General features: G+C 34.7%; 1 protein-coding gene across 2 annotated transcripts in view; it reads left to right on the top strand.

Annotated features, from left to right (window-relative positions):
• tefu (Serine/threonine-protein kinase tefu) overlaps positions 1-12196 on the top strand; it is a 409445-nt gene that overhangs the window by 384568 nt on the left and 12681 nt on the right. For both annotated transcript variants that reach the window (XM_090409436.1, XM_090409435.1), the window contains exons 35-36: positions 1908-1994; positions 9130-9244. In XM_090409436.1, coding sequence (XP_090265562.1) covers positions 1908-1994; positions 9130-9244 — 202 coding nt within the window. The remainder of the gene's footprint in view (positions 1-1907; positions 1995-9129; positions 9245-12196) is intronic.

Genomic DNA, 12196 nt, shown 5'->3' with positions numbered 1-12196 from the left:
GTATCAGCAGTATTTCTGAATACCAAGTTAATTAAATTAGTACAAAACAACAGAAAATATAAATCAGAGGTACCATAAATATTTTTATCCCCCTTATGATAACAATGTCCAGAAAAAAAAAGTTTAAAAACATATAGTGCATTAGTATATCCTGGATCTGTCAAAAATGTTGCATATAGATTTAACTTTTATTTAATACCATTTTAAACCTTCATTAAGCAAGACTGATGTTACATGCAAATGAAAATTCTCTACTATTTAAAAACACACTGAAATGGAATATCTGAAGATTATGAAATATGCATCGAAATGAGTAACATATAACAGAACATAACATAAAATATATCATTTACTTCCATAAAATCATCAAATAATGTACATCAGGAAAGAGGTTCTCTCTCTCTCTCTCTCTCTCTCTAGAAAGCCAAGTCACTCCAAGGGGTCTCCAGAGAAAGCTGCAGGCTATTGTTGACAGTGGAAATTATATGTGCATTACAAGAAGACACTTAGTGATGAAAACTAAATAACTGGGAGGATAACACCTAGCCTTTTAAGTAATGTAGAGAACTAATTGGGGCTTCTGATCTAATGTCCATCTTTACATCTTATTTTACGTTTTTTTTTCTATGTTACTCCCACACACATAAGGTGTAAAGCTATAGTGCATTCATACTGTGGATGGATTAAGAATTTTTTTTTTTCGTTTCTTACCAGATCTGTCTAGAGACCAAATGCAAAACCTTTTCAAGCCACTTCTTAGCTTCCAATAAGTGGGATAGTGGTCTCACACTGGGCAATGAAGTTCATCACTCAGTATGAAAATGTGAAGAAAATTGATCAGGAAATTAATACCTGACCTACATCTGGTATTCATTTCTTGCTCTGCTGGCTCCCCTAAATACTTCTTCTAAATAGATTTTACAATCTATTTAGAAGAAGTATTTCTACTAGAAGTAGCTCTGCTAACCCTATCATAGCCTTAACGAGAATCGTATTATTAGAATAATTAAAGATGAAACAAAAAAGAAAGATAACCTAATTTATTTCACCAGTTTCTTCAAAATAGCAAACTCACACACACACACAACAAAAAAAATAATAAATGAATTACTCTTTTCTGAGAAACCTAAATTGTACATTTGCGGTAGTAAATTATAAAGGTACCATTTGGCGAAGTTTTAAGTTATATGGTGCAATTTCTGAAACAAGTCAATATCAGAACTGCTTTAAACCTATTCACATTCTATAGAATTTTCTATCTTTGTCAAAAGACAGTATTCTACTGGAAAAACATCCTGAAATATACAAGATTTCTTATACCTATGGTAAAGCTTACTTCAGACAAACTGGAAGAAGCTTTGAAATCCTTAAAAAAAAGAACATTGGGGATATTGAATATAAAAGGAAAGAACCTTTATGCTCAACGTATCTTCACCGCACATATTTTCTCAGATCATCATGAAATGAATTGATCCTATGGCTTATCTGGAAGACAAAATCTCTTCAAGAGTTTTAAAGAATTAAAACTTCTAATTAAGGAATCCTCAGAGGTGATATTGTCGTATTGGCACCTTAAACAGGAACCAGGATTTCAAACTTCATGACATTTGGAAGTCTTGTATACACTTCTCCATTATACCAAGAATCATCAAGACCTTTTGCAACAATGAATGGTACCCATTTTACATGTCAAACAACCAAATAACCAATTTATGTTATTATTAATGTTATATGTTTCAAAAGTAGTTGCTGTTAAAAGTATTACAATAAATCCATGAGTAAAAATCCTGTAGCTGTAGTTTCTGTTAAGTAAGTTGCTTATCATGAACAGAATTGTAATCTTCTTAGATATTAAAAAAGCAGGTTTTTCAATGAAATATTGATCACTTACCTGTTTTGCTTTTTAGTTGGATATATTCTCGGATTAGGAGATAGACATGTTAACAATATTTTGATTGACAATCATACTGCTGAAGTTATTCACATTGACTTTGGTAAGATTTATTATATATTTTTTAAATTTGAACATAAATCTCATTAATAGATTATAATATGACATCAGTGATTAAATTTTATTTAAAATGTTTTAAAAGTATGTGAGAAAGAAAAAAATTTTTCACAGAAAATTTTCCATAGTTAATACTAGGTGTTAATACTAAGTGTTTTATGCTCTCTCTCACACACACACTCACACAAACTGTTTCAAATATTCATGACCTGAGCGCTTTGCATAATCTTTATTTCCATAAATCTTTCCTAGAATCTTTATTTTTGCTAATCTTAATATATAATTATTATTATTACATAAGTATCTCCAAGGAGTCAGCTGAATATGCCTGCTGAACTTCCACTCCTTATCTACCATTATCCCCCCCCCCAAAGTTCCTAGCCTCATTAATCTCCTGCAATCCATTACCATCAATGTGATATACAGTATGTAACATTTTCAACTGCAAATGCGTAACCTTATATTTTTGCAACATTAAATTAGCAAATATTATCCTTCCTCCACAATGCCATTTTATTTAAATCATCCTACAGGATAGCTACATTGCTTTTATTAACTATTGCCAACCCCAGTTTTTGAACTTGGGTTGGCAATAGTTAATAAAAGAAAACAGCTTGGTATTCCCTTTAAATCTTTTCCTATATCATTAATATACAAATTAAAGAGAAATGGCCCAAGTCTAGAGCCCTGAGGTACTACACTGGTCACCCACATTCTCCTAGATTCCACGTCACCAAATACTACTCTCTAGTGTCTGGCTGTCAAACACACACCTCATATCCATTCTCATTTGCTCCAACATTTGTAATAGTTGTCCATGTGGTATATTCTGAAGTCCAGCAGTATCAAAGTGTAGCCACTTCCCTTATCTAATTCTGCTGTCACTCTATTGTAAAACATTAGTAAATTACTAAAGTAGGACCTATCTTTTACAAATCCATGCTACCCACCATAGAGTATTGTATTCCCATCTGCCCACTACTGGATTTTATTTTTAACCAACTTCCAATATTTTAATCGCCACTTCTGATATATTAATTGGTCTGTAATTTTCTACTTCTGTCTTGGAGTCACCTTTATGTGGTGAAACTATCTTACCCTCTTTCCGCTCCCTTGGAACCTTGTCAGAGCAGAGACTTAGATTGAGCAACTTAATCAGAGGCAATACCAATTCTCTTGCACTTTTACATAGTACACAGGCTGACATTCTATCCAGTCCCACTGCTGTATTCACATTGATACTTTTCAGTGTGCTGAACACCTTCTGTTTATCTGCTTCAATTTTGATATGCATCTCTGTCACATCAGCAACTGCAAATTCTCCACCTGGATGATACACCTTTGCAAAATGATCACTTAACAACCCAACTATTTCTTTTGTCTCTGTCACCTTCCTACCATCAGCATTGGTTAAAGTCATCTTACCATGGTCATTTTTCCTCTTACTCGCTACATAATGAAAAAAAACTCTCTTGGATACACTTTGGCCTGCTTAGTTAATTTTCTCTCATGATCTGATTTGGCCTTTCTTACCATACTAGTCACCCTTCTTGCTTGCTTGCGCACTTTGTACTACTAATGAGTATGCTGATTGCCTTTTTCTTTATATTCCCTTCCCAGTGTTTTTTTTTTTGACACTGTTGCTTTGTATCTCTACTTATCCACTTAGCTTAGTCCCCACTTGGTATATCCTTCTGACTTTTAGTATGCAGTCCGATATTGCTTCTCTCAAACAATCCCTGACAACTTCTCATGCACCTGCTGACATTCTTTCCTTGTAGCTTCTCAAGCCATGGCACTCTCCAATATGCCTCCTAAGTCTGTCATAATTACCAGCTTTATAGTTCAATATAAACCCTTTATCAGTAGAGAATTCCACATGTTTAGCAATCTCCTAGAACAAGACTGCATGGTCATTTTCCCTGATTGGAGGCAAAGTTAACCTTGGTTATAGGCACATCTTCTGATACTATTACAGATTCCACACTCTCAAACCCCTGGTCCCATTCCACTTCCATCCTGCCATGTCCCATTTCCTCCCTCCAATCTCTCCCCCACCACAGTTGAAGTCTTCCATAATAATTACTCAGCTTGCACTCATTGTGCTAATCTGCTGATGCATGGCATCTACATCTTCCTGTGGACCTCCTGGTTTATAGTAGCAACCATCAATACTTTGTCCTATTGGCCTCTATCTTGCACCATATAACCTCAAATGAACCATCCCCCCCCACAAAGGTAAAATCCTCTTTAACTTTTAATTTTGTTGGTTGAAGTTTTTCATGTATCATCTGTAACCTTCTGTCTATTCCCTCTATCCTCCCTGAAAATACAATACCTTTTACATTCTATTCCTGTAACTATATCATTTTTTTGTCAACCAGGTCTCACTGATGCCTATAATTTTTATAGGCATCATAGTTAAACTGACCAATGCCAAAAACTCCTTTCCTTTATTTCGGCATTTGTGTACATGCATTTCAGCATCTCTTTGAACTCCCAGTTACCCTTGTGTAACTGGGGGTTCACTACCAACCCATTCAAATTTGAGACCTGCAAAACTGATTCACCATTGCATATCATGTAATGGTAATTAAACTACTTTGGCTGCAGTTGCAGATGCTACTCTCCTAGATGGACATTCCACTCAGTATTGATACATATAGGCCTGTTTCTCCACCAGATTGAATTGTAATTCCTGTTGAACAGTCTTCTTCATGAAATATTCCTCCACAGACTACACGGCAGTTCTACCTCCAGCACTTCAAGAGAGCATTAACAACAGATTATGTTGTTCTTTACCCACACAGCATTTATTGCTTTAGGCTTCGTGGCCTTTATATAATTTTTTTTTAAAGTGATATATATAAATAAATTTTTTTAAAAAATTAATATGTTCCTGTATCATATTAACCTCATCTGGTATTCTAATTCTTCTCGATAGTGCTCTTATCAGGACTTGTCCTGAACCCTGTTGCATTCCCATATTGTCATATTATTGTCACAACATGACACGATGCATTATTGTGATGATGTTCAGCTGGATCATTTCTTAGAAACACAAGCACCACTGCATAGACAACAGTGAATTGTTCAGAATAAGTATAATAATGAATACTCATATTTTTGGAAGCTAAAAAAAGTGGTCCAAACTAGGAGAGCATCCCTATGATTAACTCTGATAAATAACATTCTCCTGACAGTTATCATGCTTGAGCACATCCATCTGATTTTAAGACAAGGTATCATGATTCATTTATTCTGGTCTACTGTCTACTGTCCATCATTGACTTTGACTTCATATGACTTACATGTGAGCCATGCAAGTAATATTGCCACAAGCATTGTGGGCAGTATTTTAGCTTGTTCACAGCAACCCTTCCATGGAAACCTAGAATATAAATTTCTTCACATAGTATTCTGGAATATGAAGTTCTAGTTGAGAGCATTTACAAGCGCATTGCATGAACTGATTGTTGCAACTGATAATAACATCTCTCTGGAGGAGAGTTGCCTCCAAACTATTCAACTAGCTAGTTAACACCTTTTATTCCCTCATAGGGAGTAGGCGAAGCCTTTTAACTCTATCTAGCTTTTGGAGACAAGTGTGTAGTTCAATCTCCACTAGTGGCCAATCAGTGATAGCTGGCCCAAGACTATCACTAATTATAAGTGGCAACTGATGAAGAGACTGACAAAGATGTGCTGGCATGTCTTGCTACCTAACCCTAACAGGTTGTATTATTGTCTGATATAGTGTGGGTTCTATGGTCAATTTTTGCAAGTTTAGGGAACAAAAAACCTAAGTTTCCAGGGGTAAATACCCTCTAGCCTGTGCCAGAGATTGACTAACTCAGGAACTGGTTGAAGAAAGGCTCAGAGAAAAGTTTCTCCGCTCGCCAGCTAGACTTGAACTTAAGTCTATCTTTGGGTGGCCAAGCACAGAGGATGCAAATGCCACTTCCACTGAGCTACAATCATTTAGCATGCATTCTCTTCTTTTATATCTTCCTGTATGATGTGATTGCCCTAATATATAGTATTTGAGAAAATGTAGGTTTTATATAATTTTTGCAGTGTTATGTGTACACATATACACACACTTCCTACCTTTGTTTTTTTATATCATTCCTACTTTATTTTTATTTTTTCATAATTATTATTCGCAGCTTTTTATGCCAGTGAACTTTTAGGTTTAAAAAAGTATCATTGTTTTCATAATTAACTGTTTGTTGAGTTCAGTAAAACCATTAAGCTAAATAATGAAAATGCTGATGAATTTTAATTTGATCCAAAATAACAGTTTAATACAGTGTTTCTAATATAGTGTAAATATTAATTAGTAAGTGTGAATATTAATATAAATGCTACATAATGATATGATCATTTCTGTTTGCTCATACATGCTGTAATCATATTTTGCCATTATTTTAACACATTTTATTAGGTATAAAGACATTTTTTGTTACTGTGATCAATAATAAATATATTATCATATTAAAAATAGGAAATTGTTTCACTTGGATGCAAAATTTTAATTGGAAATTTTTTATTTGTAGTTATTCTGTTATATTTAATTATAAGCTCTTTTTCTAGTTATTTTGTTTCTAAGAAGCGATGCAATGCAGTAGTTACTTGATTTTTCAGAATTTATTTGGCTCCCATATCTGTATTTAAGTGCACAACATTATTAATGTATAACATTCTGTTAGCAGCAAAAGTGAGTTAGCCAGTCTCATATGGAAGTGGCTGGGTTTTCATCCTGCAAAGAATGCAAGCCAGCCATTAGAACACACACACAACTAATAGACATAATACACTGGCTTCGTAGCATGAGTTGCTTCAGTCATAAATCCAAATAAACCAAACCCAAACCAGTGCTAGAGCCAGCCAATCCTGTATAACTGCATTCTGCAGAATACATGTGCACCCATTAGATTTGTTTTATCCATTTATATACATATCACATTTCCATCTAGTTAGCTGGATTTGACAAATTTACCTCCCTCTCCATGTGGCACCTGATTGTGGCAGATGGAATCTCCAAGTGATGGTACTGGCCCCTTTTTATTCTTCTTTTCCTTTGCTTTTCTTCACATAGTCTTTGCTCCACTTCTGTTGAGTTTTTTTTACTATCCCATCTTCCAGACCACCATCACTGGGATAATATAATGCCAAATTTGCCATGTGGACATCCAGAAAGAGGAATCCTGGATGGCCTAGCCAGGGTCAATCAACTAGTAGGCTTGCCTTCAAGGGTCAAGGGTGTTGCAATAAGTCTCCTACCCCATAGTCTGGAGAAAGGGCCCAAGGCTTATTGTGCTGCTAGGATAACGTCAGGTGCTTCCAAGCCACATTTATTGCTTGTGGGATAGTGGGCATTCATATGTGGCTCTGAGGTGGGTGGGGAGCACTGGTGCCAAACAAACAAACAAAAAAAAAAAAAAAAACTCTTGGGCATGAATTTTTCATCCTCAGATATTTTAGGGATCCTAACCAAGTCCTGATACCATTTGATCACAGAAATAGGAAACAAAAGACAAGATACTAGTATAAATATATTGGTGTTTCTGATCATGCATGACAGGTGAAAAGCCAAGTCCTTTATTCAGGACTGGCAGGATCTCCCAAAATAGTCAAGAAACTAAGCTTGTGATATCCCTGTGGAAACACTTAGAAAAATTATGAAAAGCAACATAAATGGTGTTTACCAATTACAGTGGCACCTCATTAAACACTAAACTTTTCTAGAGTAGTGGTATCAGAATGAGATCTCCTCAATGTTCCAGATGAGGAGATATGTTCAGAACTTAAAGATCAGGAAGTGATAATTATAACATGCAAAGAAAGCTAAATGTGTCAACTGTCGGGGAGGTCATCCAGCTCACTCCCATGTATGTCAGAAGTGGAAGGATGCAAAAAAGGATAGCCTCCACCATACTTATGCTGAAAAGTGACAGTTAAGAAAATATCAAACAGCAACTCACACTCGTATGTCTATTCCACCATCTTATAATTTCATCATACTTGAACTTTAGAATCATGAGTGCTTCTCTGTGGAGCAAATCAGTCACACAGCCTATTGTTTCTGGAGTGAGAAATGGTCCCATTCAGTGAAAACCCACTTGTCAAAAAAAAAAAAAAAAAAAAAAAAATGATTTAAAGAATATCACTTAAAGATAAAACACCAGACACTCCCATAAAAATAATGGATACTTTGATATCCACCAAAAGTAAATTAAATTAATGAAATGATCTTGACACATCAGATGATCTATTGAACATTTTTCCAGAGGAAGAGATGGACAGTGGCTGTCCATACTTTGATAATTATAAACTTGACAAGGGTAAGACCTCTTGGAAATTGGACAAGTTCTACAAAGCCAAAACAATAGAAAAATTTTTATGGTGGAACTGTCGTGGGTTTTGCCAAAATATCGATGATATCAAGATTCTACTGCAGAAAGGCTTGTGTTTCTCCAGCTTTGTCTGCACATACAACAGAAATACTGTTGTATGTGCGGACAAAACTGGAGATAGTCTTACTCATTTCCAGCTAATACTGCTCTAGAAGTCGTAGTAGTAGCAATGCACTTATCTATGGGCTTTTTTTATTACATTGTGCGCTATATATTTAACATATTTACTTCTCAACATCAAGTTGTTGAGTACTCTGAGCAAGTGCTGTATATTTAACAATTTGAATCTTCACTAAAATTTGGACTTTTCAATTTTGGTTAAAAAGATTTCGTTTGAAAAAATCCTATTATTGTTATAAGGCTGCAGTTCAACTTATGTGATAGCATTGTTGTACAATAAATTTGGTTTTGTTATCATTAAATATTAATCTTCCTTCTTGTGTGTGTGTGAAGAGAGAGAGAGGCACTGCACACAGATAATTTTTCATATGAAATGAAAGCAAATTTTAAATTACTGTATTCATGTTATATTTCAGCTTTTTGTATTATGCATATGGGAATAAATGTTGAACCTGGCATTATGTACTCTATATTCTTAATAATTTTGCATAACTGATTTAAATATTTAGCATTTCAAGCCAATTTTATTACTTTAATTTTCAAGTGTAAATCTTTTTTTTTTTTTTCTGAAATTATATTCAGGAATAGCATTTGAAAAGGGCAAGATTCTGCCAACTCCTGAAACTGTGCCTTTTCGTCTTACCCGTGATGTTGTTGATGGCATGGGCATTTGTGGTGTGGAAGGAGTATTTAAGAGGTAATAACTGATACGTGATAAAAATTTCACTTGATTTAATCAATCTGCATAATTATTCTTTTAGGATGTTTTGCCATTTACAGCATTCACTTTATTCAGCATATTTTTTGTACCAGTAGTTTTGTTTGATGTTTACCACACAGTACACGTATCATAACCCAGCAGAATTTTCTGTTGAATTTCCTTGTATATTATGTCTTGGGGATCCAGTTTCCATAGCTGAGGTTTCCTGTATAATTTTTGTTGGTAGCATAAAGTGGCACATGCTAATAGTTTCTTCACCATGATTTTAAGATTTTTAACTGTTGCTTGATGACATGAAATATGACTGTATGGAAGATATATATTTATACCTTCCATATACATTATATCATTGTTATGATATAACAATGATATAATGTATATATATATCATAACAATGATATATATATACATTATATCATTGTTATGATATAATCAAGCAGAAGTGGATATACACACATAACTGATCATGCTAAATATTATCCTGACTTACATTGGCATTAAAAAAAGTCGTGAAGGAGGAGCACTTAGCACATTCAGTAGTGTTGACAGCATCTTTGTTGCTAACTGTATGGACATTTATAAGGGCTTTTCAACTAGAAGGCATTAACTAGTCTTTCATAAATACTTAATTACTAGCAAGGAGAATCTAGTTACTTTCACTGTCACCAAAATACAGCCTTGCCATTTCTCTCACAAAAGAGATCTCAGGTCATCTACTCTTATTTTAATAATACACACATCACTATACAGGATTAGATCTCTCTCCTTGGACAGACATTTTATTTTCAGCCTCTTCTGGCATAAACACAGCACATCAATACCTTCCTCAGCGTCTGAAAAACAAGGCATTCCTTCTGCTCAAGGTGCTATTTTTCATCCACCCAGCTACTAACTCTGTGCCAATCTCAAATCCACCTATTCTTGGAATTCTGCTCACATGTTTGCAATGGTACACTTAAAACTTCCTTAAAAATTCTTAATGTTTACCAGAGGAGAGCAGTTTGACTCATAGATGATCCCTCCCTTAGAGACATAAACAGCTACAACCTGCAGAAAAAAATATCAATAAGTTTCTTCTTTCCCAACCATTACCTGTACCCCACACGTGCTTACAGGTTCTTTTATGTACCTCTCGTATCTGTGAAATAAAATTTAAAAAAAGAAAAAAAACAACTTACAGATGTGGTGTTAAGTCAGAGTGAACCAGAATATTAAGGAAAATTATGTTTCACTCGGACTTAACATCGTTATCACTCTCTTAAAAGAATTAATGATTTATCAGAAATGTAGAAGCACTTGTATAGAAATTTTACCTTTAGTTTTATATCTTATCTTATTTTGTAATGTGAAATTTCATTATAAATTTGGTGTATAGCTGCTTAGTCTCAGATGCTATGTAAATAACTAACCATTTGCTGGGGGAGAGATAATAACCAAAGTGTGAAATGGTCGACTTCAGAAACACATAGTGAGAGTACAGGTACATCTGTTATGTAGCATGGTGCCTCCACCATGACGCTACGAAAGTTATGAGAGGATTCCGCGAGCGGCGCTTAGTGCTGTGTGACGTAGAGAACGTATGACATAGATATCAGATGACGAAAGAGAAAAGTGGCGCGCCGTTTAAAAGGAGCGGTAATGCTGCGCACAGGGCTTTTAGATGTTTTCCTGCTGCTGTATTCCTGTGCCTCGGAAGTCCAGCTGGTATGGAGCCTCCACATGGGTTTCCTTTGTTTTCGAGGAAGTTACGACTAAATGACCAAGGGAGCTTACCAGTCGGAAAGAAAAAGCCCAGCAGATCATGATAGTGGAAAACTACAGAAATCTTCCAATATGAAGTATGGAGAAAATTCGTAAAGTGTGAAGTGAAGCGGTTAAAGTAGCAAACCAGCAAATTGGTAAGGTGAAAACTTTATGTCTTTATATGACGTAATACAGTTTGAAACACTGAGTTAATGGAATTGAAGAAGATTTTATTGTATGTGCTACTAGAGACTCTTTGAACTGTTAAGTGATAGATTTAAGAAAGAAATAGAATATTGTCTCATGAATGTACCTTAAGAGAGAGAGCTATACTAGAGTTCTTAATTAGGCCTGAGATATATGTAAATTGGATAAGATTTGTCAGAGAAGATTGTGAATGGAATTTGATATATATTAAGAATGAGATTTGATCGAGTAGAGTGATACAACGAGACTAAGTGATAAATGTTATTAATTAGGTTTCTCAGATAGAAATTTATGGAAAGGATAAATAACTGTATGTAAGAGTACTAATGCTGTACCTAAATTTTATTGAATGATTAACTCAGTGTTTCAAACTGTATTATATGTATTCTACTTGCAATTAAAATGTTTTGTTTAAATATAAGTGTTGTCTTGCCTGTATTTAGATCCTACCTGCATTTGCTCATAAAATATAGCAAACCTCGAAAGGCGGGAAAATTAAATATTATCAGGTCATGACTGCAAGTTTAAAATTTATAAATGACAAGAGTGAATGCTGACTGGATTCTAACTCCTTGGTCTTACATGGTTAGTATATCCTAGGATTCAGGGTGGTGCAGCGTTAATAAATAAATTTTCTCTGAATTTGAAAAGGGAGATAGAACCGCCATATTTTCTTTTTTGTCTCAGCAAAAGAAAATAGGCATCCGCCATATTTTCTTTTTTGCTGAGACAAAAAAGAAATAGGCATTCGCCATTTGCATTTCTTTGTCTCACAGACAACAACTTCACTCTTGTCAGGGATTCAGCCAGTAATAAGTATAGTGAGATAGAAGTTAAAAGATAAATGATATTGAAAAGGTGATAAGAAAGTAATAAGTAGGAATTATTGAAAGAAATAAGAGATATATATGTGTACAAGAGACGAAAGAGGGGCCCTAAAACATAAGAGGACGACACAACAGTGGTAAGGCTTTTCCA

The sequence above is a fragment of the Typopeltis vanoorti genome, chromosome 19 (genome assembly GCF_054136105.1).
Source record: "Typopeltis vanoorti isolate ZY-2024b chromosome 19, IOZ_Tvanoo_1.0, whole genome shotgun sequence".
NCBI classification, from domain to species: Eukaryota; Metazoa; Arthropoda; class Arachnida; order Uropygi; family Thelyphonidae; genus Typopeltis; species Typopeltis vanoorti.
This window is presented reverse-complemented; position numbering and strand designations above follow the sequence as displayed.